This window comes from Eucalyptus grandis, chromosome 6 (genome assembly GCF_016545825.1).
Source record: "Eucalyptus grandis isolate ANBG69807.140 chromosome 6, ASM1654582v1, whole genome shotgun sequence".
Lineage (NCBI taxonomy): Eukaryota > Viridiplantae > Streptophyta > Magnoliopsida > Myrtales > Myrtaceae > Eucalyptus > Eucalyptus grandis.
In genome coordinates this window covers 46,825,349-46,839,622 of record NC_052617.1, presented here as the reverse complement: position 1 = coordinate 46,839,622, position 14,274 = coordinate 46,825,349, and the positions used below count along the sequence as shown (strand labels likewise).

General features: G+C 39.2%; 1 protein-coding gene across 1 annotated transcript; it reads left to right on the top strand.

Moving 5' to 3' along the window:
* Positions 1-12,631: 12,631 nt before the first annotated feature.
* On the top strand, positions 12,632-12,970 carry LOC120294503 (putative fasciclin-like arabinogalactan protein 20). Its single transcript, XM_039314624.1, has one exon. The coding sequence runs from the start codon at positions 12,632-12,634 to the stop codon at positions 12,968-12,970; it is 339 nt and encodes a 112-aa protein (XP_039170558.1).
* Positions 12,971-14,274: the final 1,304 nt, after the last annotated feature.

Sequence of the window (14,274 nt, the reverse complement as noted above, 5' to 3'; positions counted from 1 at the left end):
GAAATGATATTTTTTGTCACTTGCCAAAAGTCATTATAGAAGTAACGCTTCGAGAACTTTTACCTAAAATTTCCAAAAGTAATATTAGTTTTTACCATACTTAAGGTTATGCTCGTGATCGTCATTGCCTGATGGTGGAGTCTAACACGATATTTGCACTCTTCGTTGCGCAAGACTTCCTCTTGGGCAACACATCATACGTCGGCACATGTACTCTTAAGAAACGGAATATTTTAGAGTTGCCATCGGGGTGCTCCCTAAGGTCGGTTTTTAAGGTAATGAGGTCCATGGATTGCCAACCCCATGAACAGGTCTTGTCGTGGCTCATAAGAACTTTGTCTTTAAACTTCAGCATTCCTTCCCTTGAACCGACCAGCTGTAGGATTTTATCTCTGAAGTTGAATTGTGATGTAACTTTCTTCGGTAACTATTTCCCACTTATTATGACCTTCTGTGAAACTTTAGACTTTGAAGTAGGTGTGCTCGCTTCAAGCTTTCTCACTTATCCACAGAAACGGGAAAAACAACCAAACAAGTGTGTTATGTTAGGCAAATATAGCTCGCCATGCCTTGCTTGGCATTCTCCTGGCATCAAAACAATATGATACCATCAAATGAGATTGATATTCCTATCAGAATTTTTTTTTTTTTTGGTTTAAAATGTAAGTAGCATTTATAAGATGATGTACAGGAGTTTAGGGGCATTCCCTAGCATTACAAAGATATCTAAGAATGTGAAGAAATGGAGTGAGGGAGTCTCCATATAGTAGCCAATATTACATTTGTTTCGGAAGGTGTAAAGTTTTTGTAAAATGAAGCTCGCCCTCCAACAAGTTTATGAATTTTAGCCACAATGATGGGAACATCATTTGACTTGTTTTGGAAACGTCTACAATTATGTTGCGTCCAAATACAATATATGGTTGTTAAGAAAGTAACCTTGAGAAGCCTTGCCACCAAGTCCTTGCCTTTTTTGGTAGCCTTGATCATCCATTGGAGTTCATCATTCCATATTGTGCGAGGATAATACGCCATATGCTTCCAGTCCATGTGCATTTAAAGAATAGATGATCTCAATTTTCCAGACCAACCAAACAGAATTCCTATCAGAATTAACGAGACCCTGAGACATGCCGAGAAGAAAGGGAAAGAATACTGAGGGCATTTTGTTCTGGAGATGCATATAATGGATGTCTGAGTTAGGGCTTACTTCGAAGTAAAAACACTCTGCAAAACCAAGAAAGGCCCTGCTGAGCCGTTTTAGCAGTATAGACTGCGACCGAAATGTTACAGACAGATTACAGATGGAAGACAAGACGGCTGAGAGTGATTGCTGTTGTGTTGGCGACCTGATGAGCGAATAAAGGAACCAAAGAAGCAACAGAACTCCACAAGATGTTAAATCCCAGAGCGCAAACCAGTTTCGTCAGACGACACTCTGCTGCAGCTGAGCTTCCTCATTATACATATGCAAACATGCACACACAAAAAGAGCTGGTGAGAGGAGGATCGCTTTTGACTCTCTCTTGGAGACGCATCATTTGCGTTCTTCGTTGCCTTAAAGGCAACGCATCATAAGAGCGTTGGCATATGTCTTCTCAAGCAACCGAATATTGGAGTGTTGCAATTACAGCCCTGCCTGAGGTCGGTTTTGTCATACCGAGGTCCATGGGTTGTCAAGCCCAAAATCAGGTTTTGTCATGGCTCGTAAGAACTTTGTCTCTAAACTTTAGCATTCCTTCGATTGAACTAGGCAGCTATGGTGTTTATCTCGTAAGTAGGGTTTGTCTCCACCTCTAGCTCCAGGGACCCCCACAACTACTATGCCTCTAAATTGGTAAATAAAGACATCTCAACTAGTAAATGCTGCATTTGATTCAAGCTGGATTGGGTTAATTGCATGAACCCAACTCAATTCATTGATCATATATGTCCATGAGAAGGAGATCACAAGCCATGCACTTATACAAATAGTTACTTTCTCATATCGACCAATGCCGCCTCACGAAATCTCCTTTCTTGTTTGCAGTTTTGACCCTAGCTTAACTCTGTACCCTAAATTCTTGTTCAGTTCTTACATAGTTTGTCCGTTTCTGAAAAGAGATTGAATGAACTTATGCCACACGTTCCGGGGGGTGTTGTGAATCAGCTCAAGTTTGATTGCTCGGTTTGCCAGTCGAAGCTGGTCCCCGACGAACCCGTGGAGACCCCCGGCAAGCACGTGAAAATTGAAGGACGCTAGGACATTCACCTCTAGACAAGTCAAAGATTAGAACCTTATTTGGAACAAATATATCTCCATTTTCTTCTTTTATTTTATTACAGGCGATGGAATGATATCTTTTCATCACATGCCAAGAAATCTTTACAGTTTGTCCAAAAAAGAAAGAAAAGAAATCCTTACAGTTGTAACCTGAAGTCGCAAAGGCAATATGCTCCGAAACTAGCGGCGCCATAGAATTTATACAAGCAACGCCACTCTACAGCTGTTACTTAAACCGTGAGATAGTACAGAAATTGTAGTGTAAAACAACTGCTGTCTTCTACCATGCATTATTGAGGCTAACCCGACATTTGCGCCGTTCATTGCTTTAGCCTACCTCCTAGGTATCCATCATGACGACCTTGGTCATCGCAAGGTGCAGGATTTTGCGAAAGCGAAGAGATGTCGTGAATTTGTTCCTTGTTCTCTGCTTTCCATGGTAATGGTCAAACAGCTGGATGGTGGGGTTGGTGAAGATATCTTTCCCCAATTCTCATTTTGTATTGGTAACGTTGGGTGACAGGCATGACACTCACGCGAGCGAGCATGTGTCGTTTCGATTGGTTTATTAAATTGGCTAAGTCAAAGGCGATAAAATATTCATGTTCATCTTTAGTAAGATCCCTGATTTTTCAATAATTCTGATCAACGGACTCAATAAATAAAAATCACTCACGTGGTAAAGACCCATACATGTTTTATAAATTCGTTTGGCCTAGCTAACATTTCCATAAGAAATAGCAAGAATTATGCTGGATTCCCGGTAACACAATTTTTCGATAATTTTTTTCTTCGGATATGGATTTATGAATTAATTCGATTCTTTTTTTCCCCTCAAAGCCTCTTTTACTTTCCACAAAAAAATAGGTACTAGAGATTCAAGTTGAGATAAGTTCATGTAGAATAATACATGAATCAATGGTGAACAAACCTAATACTAAACTCACACATGATAAGGAGATTATTGTGTTGTATGTGCGAGTTGCATTAGAAAGTCCCACATAAAAGAATTAGTGGGGTACGGAGCAATTAATAAATAACTTATAGATTTGAACTTTTGAGTGAAATTGTATCCAAGTAGATATATTAACGTGCTCAGAATTTAGTTCCCTCTTGATCATCTCCTAACGAAAGGTATTAGGTTTCTATTGCATACTCCTAATAGTTGCATGCCCATTTGGGTGTGAGTCTATGTTGGTCAATGGGCTCTTTTGGTCAGATTTTCTTGATTTTACTTACTCTCAAATCTATTGTTACGGATGACATGATATCTACATATTTTATCCACAATATATTTTGATGTCACTTGACGGTCGCATCACTGGAATTTGATCGGATCACATTCTCGTATTGAAGCTTATCATTAGGATTACGATTATTGATGATGAGTGCTACTTCGAAGAATTTCGGTTATTATTATTATTTATTATTCATTGGCAGTTTTGAACCTAGATTAAATTTGTACCTTCTTTCATTTTTTTCTATTAAGTATTTAGATGATTTTTCTTATTTAGTTATCGTCTGCCACTTCTATATTTGAAGTGCTCGTCCAAAGTTCTTTTTAACTGTCAGTTTAATCTTTAGAATGTACACCTCGTGATAAATCAGTTAAAAAAGGAGGAGGATATATCTTTCTGTATGTTACAATTATTAACATTACCTCTCAATGCTTTTTCGCAAAAAGAAAAAGAGGGCAGGCCGATCTCACCGAATTGAATATTGATGTGACTTTATACTCATTGGTGCAATTAGAATGGAGAGACTTTAGGTTTTTAGTACAATTTTAGTCATAGGTTGAAATTTAGATTTTTACTGCTCACTAAAATCATAGGCAATTTGCCAAAAGGAACACTGTAGATCATCTGATATACGGCACAGACGAGCCCATTTCACTGAAACAAATGGCATATCATGTATCTATTCTCAAATAGATGGCTAGTTACTAGAGAATGCATGCTCATTCAAGGCTAGCGAAGGACAAGAACTCCACAAGATTTTATATCCCAGAGTGCAAAACAGCTTTCTCATTATGCATATGAAACAAGCAAACGTTTATGACCAAAAAAAAAAAAAAAAAAAGCACACGCAAAAAGAGCTGGTGAGAGGAGGGTGGCTTTCGAATACCTGGCTCTAACAGGTCTACGATAAAGGGAATATCTTCAAGTCCCTTTCAATGCCGACCAAAAGTGGCACACATCTGCGACAGTTTAAGTCCACAATCGATTGAATCACACCATTGCTCCCTCCGATTAACAATTCAAGAAGTCAAAAATCGAGTCATGCTGCTTGATTTCCGCTATCATTTGAAAATGTCGAATTATGTATGCAGTACATCAATGAGCAATCCAGAGGAGCTAGATAATGACTTCCCCTCACGTGATGGCAGCATTTTTAAATGCTCGAAACCCTTCCTGAGAAAGCACATATTCCTCTCGACTGGTTGAGACTGCTGAAGAAAAATCTGCTAACATATCCACTTAATCACAGATGACCTCAATAACACAGCGAAACCACAAACCAACAACCGCATGTGTGTCATCTTACAATGAGTCCAAAGATTTCAGACAAAGCTTGGTTGCTAAACAGCACACTGGTTCGCAATATGACATGATTTACACATCAGATGGAGCAGGCTATTCACACCCACAGAAAACATCCGAACAAAGGATAATCTAGGCCACGTACATATAAAGAGTCAATATATTGCAACATATAGACCGAAAAAACTATCAACTAAAACTAAAGGAACGATTTGGGTGGGAAAAATCGGAGAGATCCAGACCAAGGAAATACACTAAACACCAAACCGCCCCCCCTCTCTCCTCCCAAAAAAAAAAAAAAAAAAAACCTCTCCGGACAAACAGTAAAATTTGAGTGCACTCCTGCCACATACTGTTCTTCCTAACATCCTATTGGAAGAAAAAACAGAAATGAAAGAAACTTGCTCACCGATAACCACTGGCAATAGCTTGCCAGCCCCACCGAAAAGAACACATACAACCCTGCACAAATTTCAATTAGCTTGCCAGCCAAAGATAAGTAGTATCTTGACCTTTCGACATTGCCACCCCAGCGCAGACGCTTTGCATCCAAATTTTTAGCAGGAAATCAGTAAATACGTCACTCTATAGTAACAACAAAGATGGCAACACTACTACACTAATAGAAGGAAAACATGACAGAAAACAAACCCAGCAGAATGTCCGTTCATAATTGTTCTGGCTCCATCAACTACAAAATATTCAGTAGAGCTGTGATGAATGGCTAGTCTGTCAGATTCAGGCTATCCATATTTAATCAATTGATCCGAGTGATTTCCATATTTCTTCACTATATGTGAGATATGATATCTGTGGCTTCGCTTTCCTCAACACGATCACCATCTTTTCATCTCAGAATGTCGTGCTATGCACGTCTACTTCTTTCTAGTGATAAAGCAGCAGTCTTCATCGGCAAGTTCAAGTTCAGCTGAAATTCTTTAAGACCACAAGTGATACATCTCATTATGGACACATGGAGGTTCTTCCGTGCATCATCGATCAGCATTCTCTTAAAGCACCGGGGGTTTTCTCGAAACCCAATGCTATTCTCCAATATATCCTTAGGAGTGTGCAAAACGAACTGCCCAAACTGGGAACTACCCAGACCGGCCAGTTTTGTCTGGTTCTTGGGAGTGTCGGTCTGGTTCCCGGTTTTTAAAAGTGGAACCAATGTCTAGATAATCCGGTTCCTGGTTCTAAAGAGAAACCGAACCAAATCAGACTGATTAAATATACTTTTTATTTTATTACTTCTTCAAAAATATTAGTACAAGATGAACTAAACATTGTATCAGTTTAGTTCCAATAGTGGGAAAAAAAAAGTAAGGGGAAAAAAGTAGTGGGAAAAAAATAAGTGATTGGTTTTATTGGACCAGACCGGACCGGACCAATGGTTCAATCTAGTGCTCGGTCCTAAGACCAACCTGGCCAGTCCCCGGTTCTAATTTTTGGGAACCGGATCAAACCGGAAACTAATCATCCCCATACATCCTAGCCAATAGGTAGCAGCCTAGCTTAGCAAAACCTGCTTCGTGTTTCAGTCCGTGATTGACATTCATTCTTACCAAATTAACGAAACACAATCGAAACTCCGACAGGTCTTTTTCTGCCATCTGTTTCTAGATGCTCTCTTGTATCGTCAATCAACCCTTAAACCTTATTTTTTGTGAAAAATTCTTCTTGTAATTTCGACCCGAAGCACCATCGCAATTCACCGTAGTCCAGTTACCACCTGGGTTTTTCCTCTTCTTTCCTTCATCAGCTCTAGTTGCTCCTTTCTTGCTGTCACATGCTTCTCTCGAACCGTGACTTGAAGTCTGAAGATTTCTTCTAGAGCTCCTTTTGACTCTTTGCAAAGCCTCTTTTTGGAAGATGTCCTCGCATCTTCCTTCCAAAGATAGCAGAATAAAAGATGCAATTTTCGTTGTAGTATTTTCTTATCGTTCTCTTCCAATTCTGATCCAGTTGTGCTGCGAAAATTGGTCAAACAACGTCAACTCGACCATTAGGCTAAGCATGCACGTTGATTGCTTGAAATTTAAAACTTATCTTGTAAAGGTAGGTCATTGTAGCCGCATCAATCAAACATGTTTTCCACAAGAAAAAGTTGGTTTTCCGAACAATTAAGGAAATGCATTAAAATATTAAAAAAAATTCTAGGATATGAGCAAAAGTGTAATTATGAAAAATTGTGAATAGTATGGGAGGACTGATTCGACTATGTTATAGGAAGTTGAAGGATAAAAATGAAAAAAGAAAATGAAAATTAGGAATTAATTTGCATTTAGACAATAATTTAGAGATTAGATTGCACATTTCAAAATGGCTTAGGGACTTGTGATGGTTTTCTAGTTTGATCAAAGAAAAGGACTACATTGAACTTTTAGAAACAATTCAAGGGCTTGAATTGTTTAGGATTTATAGTAATTTTCCCGTTCACTAACTGTACTTATCGTTGTGTTTGATTTAAGCGGGACGGGGTTAACTGCAGCGATCCAACTCAGTTAATTGATATCACATATTTATAAGAAGGGAGATTATGCACTTCTGAGTAGTTCATTTCTTTTAATGCTGAAGCTTATCAAAAAAAAAAATTAACTATAAGTGCAAATCTTTAGGATGTACTACTTATGATATATAAGGAAAGAAAAGGAGAATTTATCTTTCTGTATGTTGTAATTATTGACATACCTCTCACAAGAAAATTTTACTGCTCACCAAAATAATTGATCAATGGTCACAACATATGGAGTTCTCTGTTCAACCGTCTGGACAATTGATATTTGATGGCTTTCTCAGCCTATAGATAAAACGATGATCTTGACATAAGTAAAAGAGAACACCGAGTCTGATAATAACTCTTCAAAGAAGATGAAGGATGGCAGTGCGAAATGGGAAAGTGGGGGTGTGATTCAGCAATCTTGAAGAAGACCTAGGAAATGCAACCGTTCAAGCAGAGATTTAGGGTCACGACAGACAAAAAGACGGGGGAAGGGAAGTTATGGTTGTAGGAGAATACCTCTCTTTCGTGCGAGGAAATTGATTGGTCGACGGGGCATTATTTTTCAAAAGAGCCACGTGCCATTGGTCGACGGTCCATTTTATTTTTTCCCGGAAGAGACGTGCCACAAACTCCTTCATGAGAAACGGTCCGCATATGCTCCTAAATTCTTTTTCTTTTTTTTTCTTTCGGTACATAAATTACTGGGGCGAATAGAACTCAATTAAAGATTCTGACTCCTTTGGAAAACTTAAGTGTGAACATTTTTATATCTCAAGTAAAATTCCGACTCAGACCAAAAAAAAAAAAAAGTAAAAATCCAACCATCTTCAGACCACTACAGTTAACCCCATATCTATTTCTCAGACAGTCCAAAGATGCTTTAATTTTTACTTAAGATATAAAAGTATTCACAATTAAGTTTTCCAAAGGAGTTGGAATTTTTTAACAGAGTTCCATCCGCCCCAATAATTAATGTACCTATTGAGTTTTTTTTTTTTTTGGTTTTCTTTGGAATGAAAACATTTTTTGTCCGACCGTTATAAGATGATTTTAAAAAAAAAAATGACCGTTTCTTCTTTTTTTTTTTTTTGGTCAGTCCTACTTTACACATATTCTAACTCTCACTCTTAGACTTTTGTCCTACCTCCTTACAGGGCGTGGGAGTCAAAAAACCCACATTTGAAACTAATTCATCCCCACCTCAACCCCCGAGAAGATGGATATTCGAACCCCCCACCTCCCCCTTCCATGTTGGAATGATAGTCACTGGGAATTGGCCGTTTCTTCACTGAATATCAAATATGATAGTAATTAGCAACGACAGCGGCCCAACTAGGGGGTAGAAAGGTGCTACCGTGCACTTACAATGCTGAAAGTTGTTATGGCTAAAATATCACCTAGATGGAGGTGAATAGGTGATTCTACATAAATGAAATAATTTAAATAGATATTACAACAAGACAACTTCTGAAGAAGTAATAGGATCTTATTAGTGCACAATTCTATCACAAAAATTAAAATACCAAGGGATAGAAAATTGCACACTCAAGATTATAGTGATTCGGCTTTTGCAAGTCTACATACACTCTCCCGCGATACAGCCAATTGGCTAGAATCCACTGATAAGAACAAATCAGAGGTTATAAGATCTAAGCTCCAAACACTCAGGCTCTTGTGTAAAACTCACACACTCTCGACCTCTAAAAGGTTATACAATTTTGCTCATAAAGACAAATGTATATGATCACAAACACTCTTAAGACTTTAGAATTAAAAACTTCAATTCTCGTGAATGCGGATTATTTTCCTTTTGCTTTGAGACCACCTCTTATATTCCTCCTAGTCTAAGCTTACCGTTGGACATATCTCCAGGATGATCATTCAGTCAATCTACCCGTTGGTCCTAGATCTAGTTGAGAAGATCTTATGGTTTGAGGATCCCCAAGGTTGACATTTCCATAAGATTTGTTGCCCATACAACGAGTTGGGTTTCCAAAAGTCGAGTGTTTATGTTTAGAAAAAGTAGCTTGCCTTATATAAGAAGTTTGAGGAAAGTTTAGAATCTAGAAGATTTTTATGAAAACTTTCCTTTTGAAACTCCGCCAAAATGTAGCAAATAATCCAATCAATTTTCCATTAGCCGTTGCACAAGAAATTTACCCCTTCCTAGCTGTTTGATTAAATATCCAAATAAGGAAGTATCATCCACGACTCTTATTATGATTGCAATCATCAGATTTTCATCCTGAAAAATACTTTTAATCAAAACACGAAATCTGTAAGTTTTGTCAGTCATCGAAACCATTAAGGGAATGTTTTCTCAACAATCTCCCCATTTTTTATGATAAAAAAATTTTGTGCAAGCAAAACTTTTAAAATATTGAGAGACATGAAATTTAAATAGCTTCTTAAGTAAAGCCAGTTTAAACAATGAAGCACAATAATACTATAAGAATGTTTGCATTAAAAGAATTTTGACGAAAACTCTTATAGTTAATGCTTTGAAATAAAAGATAAGGGACAAGAAAATTTTAACCAATCCATTTAGCTTTTGCGATGCTCAGAGTTTTAGAAGCCTGTAACTTTAGTTCTACTGGGCTTCTGCTAGGCCACCACTTTCTCCCCCTTTTGTCAACAATAAAAAAGATAAGATTTCAAACACAATACTATTCGCAAGTCAAAGTACCAATGTCAAACAAAGTGCAAAAAATAAAAGTGCAACATCAGACCACAACCATATTAGACTGAATTTTTTTTTTTTGTGATATTAAAGCTAGAGGGGCTTTTGCGTCATTTTGCTCTCCACAGAGCATTTTCACTTCCTACCATAGTAATGTCTCGGCTAGATAACAGTTAGGGCACATTTGGCAACCGGCCAAACAGTGAAAATTTATATTCTTTTGTTCTCGGAAGTAGATTTGGAACAATAATCTGTTTAGTAAAATTTTTGTTTCTAGGAACAAATTTCTATTTTTTTTTTCTTAGAAGTAGATTTGGAAAGAATCGAGAAGTAAAAAAAATTGATCCTTTATTCCCAAAAAAAAAATTCCTAGAGCAAGTCAATCTATTTTTTTCTCCTTTCTTCTTATTCTTCTTCTCTCGCTTCTTCTTCAACTGCTACTACCATTGCCATCGCCATCCGCCGCCGCCGGTCACCAGGCAACTAGTTAGGCAAGGTCCAACGAGCTCACCGAAGGCTCACCCAACCACCAAAGCAAGGCTTGGCCTTGCCGCCTAGCCACCTAGCCACCAACAAGACTCACCTGGCCAAGTGAGGCTCGACCTCGCCTAGATCCGGCGAGGTCGAGCCCCGCTAGTGGCTAGGCAAACTCGGCCAATGAGGCGTGGCCTTGCCGAGGGTGGACGACACTCTAGTGAGGTCACTAGCCCTCGTCTAGCTGATCGTTGATAATCCCAAAGCCGACGGCCGACAAACCATGAAGAAGAAGATAAAGAAAAGAAGAAAAAAAGAAAAGAAAAATTATTAAAAAAATATTTAAAAATTAAAATAAAATGATTTGGGTTAGAAATTTTTAAAGCGGTACCAAACATAATTCTATTCTAGAAATAAAAATTTTGGATAGTTATCAAACAAAGCATAAAATGCTTAAGAATTGTTTTCGTGAATAGAATAAAAATGAATCATTTTTAATTAGAAATTGTTTTTGAAAATAGAATAGTTATCAAACACACTCTTAATGACCCTCCAAGCTAAACACAAACAGTAGAAGTGAAACCCGGCCTCTCTCTCTCTCTCTACAAGACCCTTTTCAAAAAAGAAAAAACTCCATTTCCGACGCTCTCTCTCTCTCTCTCTCTCTCTCTCTCTCTCTCTCTCTCTCTCTCTGCAAGACCCTTTTCAAAAAAGAAAAACTCCATTTCCGACGCTCTCTGCAAGACCCTTTTCAAAAAAGAAAAAACTCCATTTCCGGCGCTCCAAGAATGGCGACTTTACTCTCTGCGGTGGTGCGGTGGCCGTTGTGCTCCTCTCTCTCCTCCCTGTCTGTGCTCCGCCCCCTCACAAGTCCCTCAAAGAAGCCACCCGAGTTCTCTCCAACTCTGGGCTTCGTGTCCATGTCCTCAACTCTCAATTTTAGATATTTGCCCTTCATTAAAGATTTGTAAATTGAGACTCCTAATAATTGTGAGCTTTCAAAAGAAGTATCTACTGCTAAATCGCTGCAAGCATTATATTTGAGGCTTACCGAAAACAAGCCATACTGCCATGACAAGAGGAAGAAGTCCAAGCTCACCCTTTCTATTCATGCAATTTTAAATTGAATACTCTTCCTTTTCAGCCCGCCCAAATTGATCCATGATCCATTAAGCCCCTAAGTCGGGCCTACGGGTCTATGATGAAGAAGTGCTGGTAATCTTTGAATGGATAGAAAGCGGCCCTGTTTTCCCTTGTTTATTTCTGGGTCGACGTACTTCACAAGACACTGTTCACGAAGAAGAAAACAAAGTGAACCAAGCCACCCTATGATACAATTGACCCTTCTTTGCTTCGCGTGCTCTCAAATTGGGATAAACTGGTTCGTAGGTAGAAACCAAAAAGGTCATCGGGTCAACCATCTTCCTCCCGATGAGCTATCTGGAATTCCACCCTTGAGTTGAGAAGAGTACGAGGATCTTGTTCTTTTAGTTCTGCCAGCTTTTTCATGTTTTGCTGTTCCGCTCTCGAAACATGAATGCCATTATCAAATTGAAGTTCACTGACCTTCATGGATATGTATGTGCGTCTTAGGAAACTTCACTAATATTATAAACTTGTATCGTGATTCATGGATAATTCAAATGAGTAAATGGGCACTACATATACAAAAGCCCTTTCTAATTACAATCATTGATCTCCCTTGATCTAACGGTAGATATCCCATCCCCCAATCTACCAACTATTTACATTAATTATAAGAATAAGAATATAAGTATGCATTTTACATATTGGCTTTAAAAATAATCTGAAGCACTCAAGAAATCCTAAGCCCTTAGAAGCTTCAAGACTAGCCCGATCATCTTGGCTACTCTCTCAGCCCATTGTGCTATGAAGACCTTTGGATCGTGACAAATACCATGGAGATCTTTAGTGAGTGAAGGAAATTGACCTTTGATGTTCGTCAGGCAGAACAACAATGGCTGGCATTGATCTCTGATAATTCCCGATGCAGACAACCTTCAAACTCTAGGCATTTCGGGCAATACCTATCTATGGTCAAAACTCAGAAGAGAGATAAGAGAGAGGTTTAGTTTTAAATTGGAGCTTTTGGAGGATGAGGTGCATAACCGTACCACCGCTGTTGAACATGTACATTAATAAACAAAAACATGACGTCCCCTCAAGTCTCCTCCCTCACCGTCTTCTCTCCCTCGGATGACTCCTCCGCACAGTTCGGCCAGCCGCCACTGTCTCTCCTTCAATTCCACTTCTCGCCCCATACCTTGAGGTCGCTTCCTCGTGGGGCCAAGATATCCATCATGAACGCAAATCATTCTCTGACGGTCACCACCTCGCCATCTGATTATCAGGTTGAGACAAACGGCGTCACGATTGTCGGCTTGCCAGTGTTCAACGATGGAAACTTGGTGGTCTTGGGGATTGAGATGTTCTTTCGATCCAGAGTTCCAAACTTCGGCTCCAGTTCAGAGTCCAGTCCTTGGCCTTGAATGTGTAGCGCCAAGATATGGCGGTTTGGAGGATCTTTCCGGCGGAAATGTGTTTGGTGAGGCTTGTGGGGCAATGAGATCAAAAGGCTACTTTGCGATGGCTTTTTTTCTTGGTTTGCAATTGATGAAACTGAAGGGCGATATCAGATGTTGACAGTTTTCGCTCTGTCCGACTAAGCGATGGCGAATCATACAGGGAGTTTCAGCGAGTACCCTTCCATCTTTCTGCAGCATGTCATTCCGTGCAAGCTCTTGTCCAGTGATCTACTGGAGTTCAACAATGGGATATTAGTGCAAACTCATCAGGAGGGATTTGTTATTGAGGTCACAATAATTGGCGACCATTTGATGCTTAACGGAGTTCCGATGACTTCACCGGATACACAAGCGATTGGCTCAGTGTCCATGGCGCTCTTGATGTCATCGCAGCAAGAGAAGGCAGACAGCCCGGGATGGAAGTTTCATCTAAAAGTGGCAGAGTTTAGTGATGATTTCTAGATGAAATTTCCATTCAATCCTCTTCTTTTCCTTTTGCTTTTGGAGAAAAGTCTCTTTTATTGCGATCACACATCAGTTCTTGCTTTTTCACTAGTAAGTCTGTTCAGCAGTCCTCGAAACCTATACAGATAATAGCTGACACTTGCGATTTTTCTTCATTGTTGGTCCATAATTGCTCTGTCTCTGTGAATATCTGTCGGCATTTGATTCTGCACAAGAAAATGTTCAGTAGGCTGTGATGATTGACTAGTCTGTCAGATTCAGGCTTCTAGATTGAATCAAACAGATTGGAGCGATCTCCATATTTCTTCACTATAAGTGAGATGTGATGTCTGTGGTTTCACTTTCCTCCACATGACCATCTTCTCATCTCGGAATGCCATATTTTACATCCATTTTTTGGCAGTCATAGTAAAGCGGCAGTCTTTACTGGCAAGTTCAAGTTCAGTTGCTTTTTCTCTAATACCACAAACGATTCGTCTTATTATGGACATATCACATCAGCACCTGCTCATGGAGGTTCTTCTGTGCATCGTGAATTAGCATGCTCATCAAAGAACCTACAGTTTCTGAATCCCAATATTACACCCAGATTCATCCTAGCCAGCACATAGCAGCCCATTGAGTAAAACCTGTTAAAGTTTGGTCATGTTTTCAGTCTGTGATCAGCATTCATTCTACCAAACTTATTCAACTTACCGAAACACAATCCAGACTCTGACAAGGTCCTTTTCTGCCATATGTTTCTTGATGCTCTCTTGTACTGTCGATGGACCCTCCATTGCTATTTGCTGTAATCTGGTTAC

Bases quoted from the DNA above. Each gene is read 5' to 3' on its own strand.
- LOC120294503 (XM_039314624.1), top strand. From the start codon at position 12,632: ATGACGTCCCCTCAAGTCTCCTCCCTCACCGTCTTCTCTCCCTCGGAT.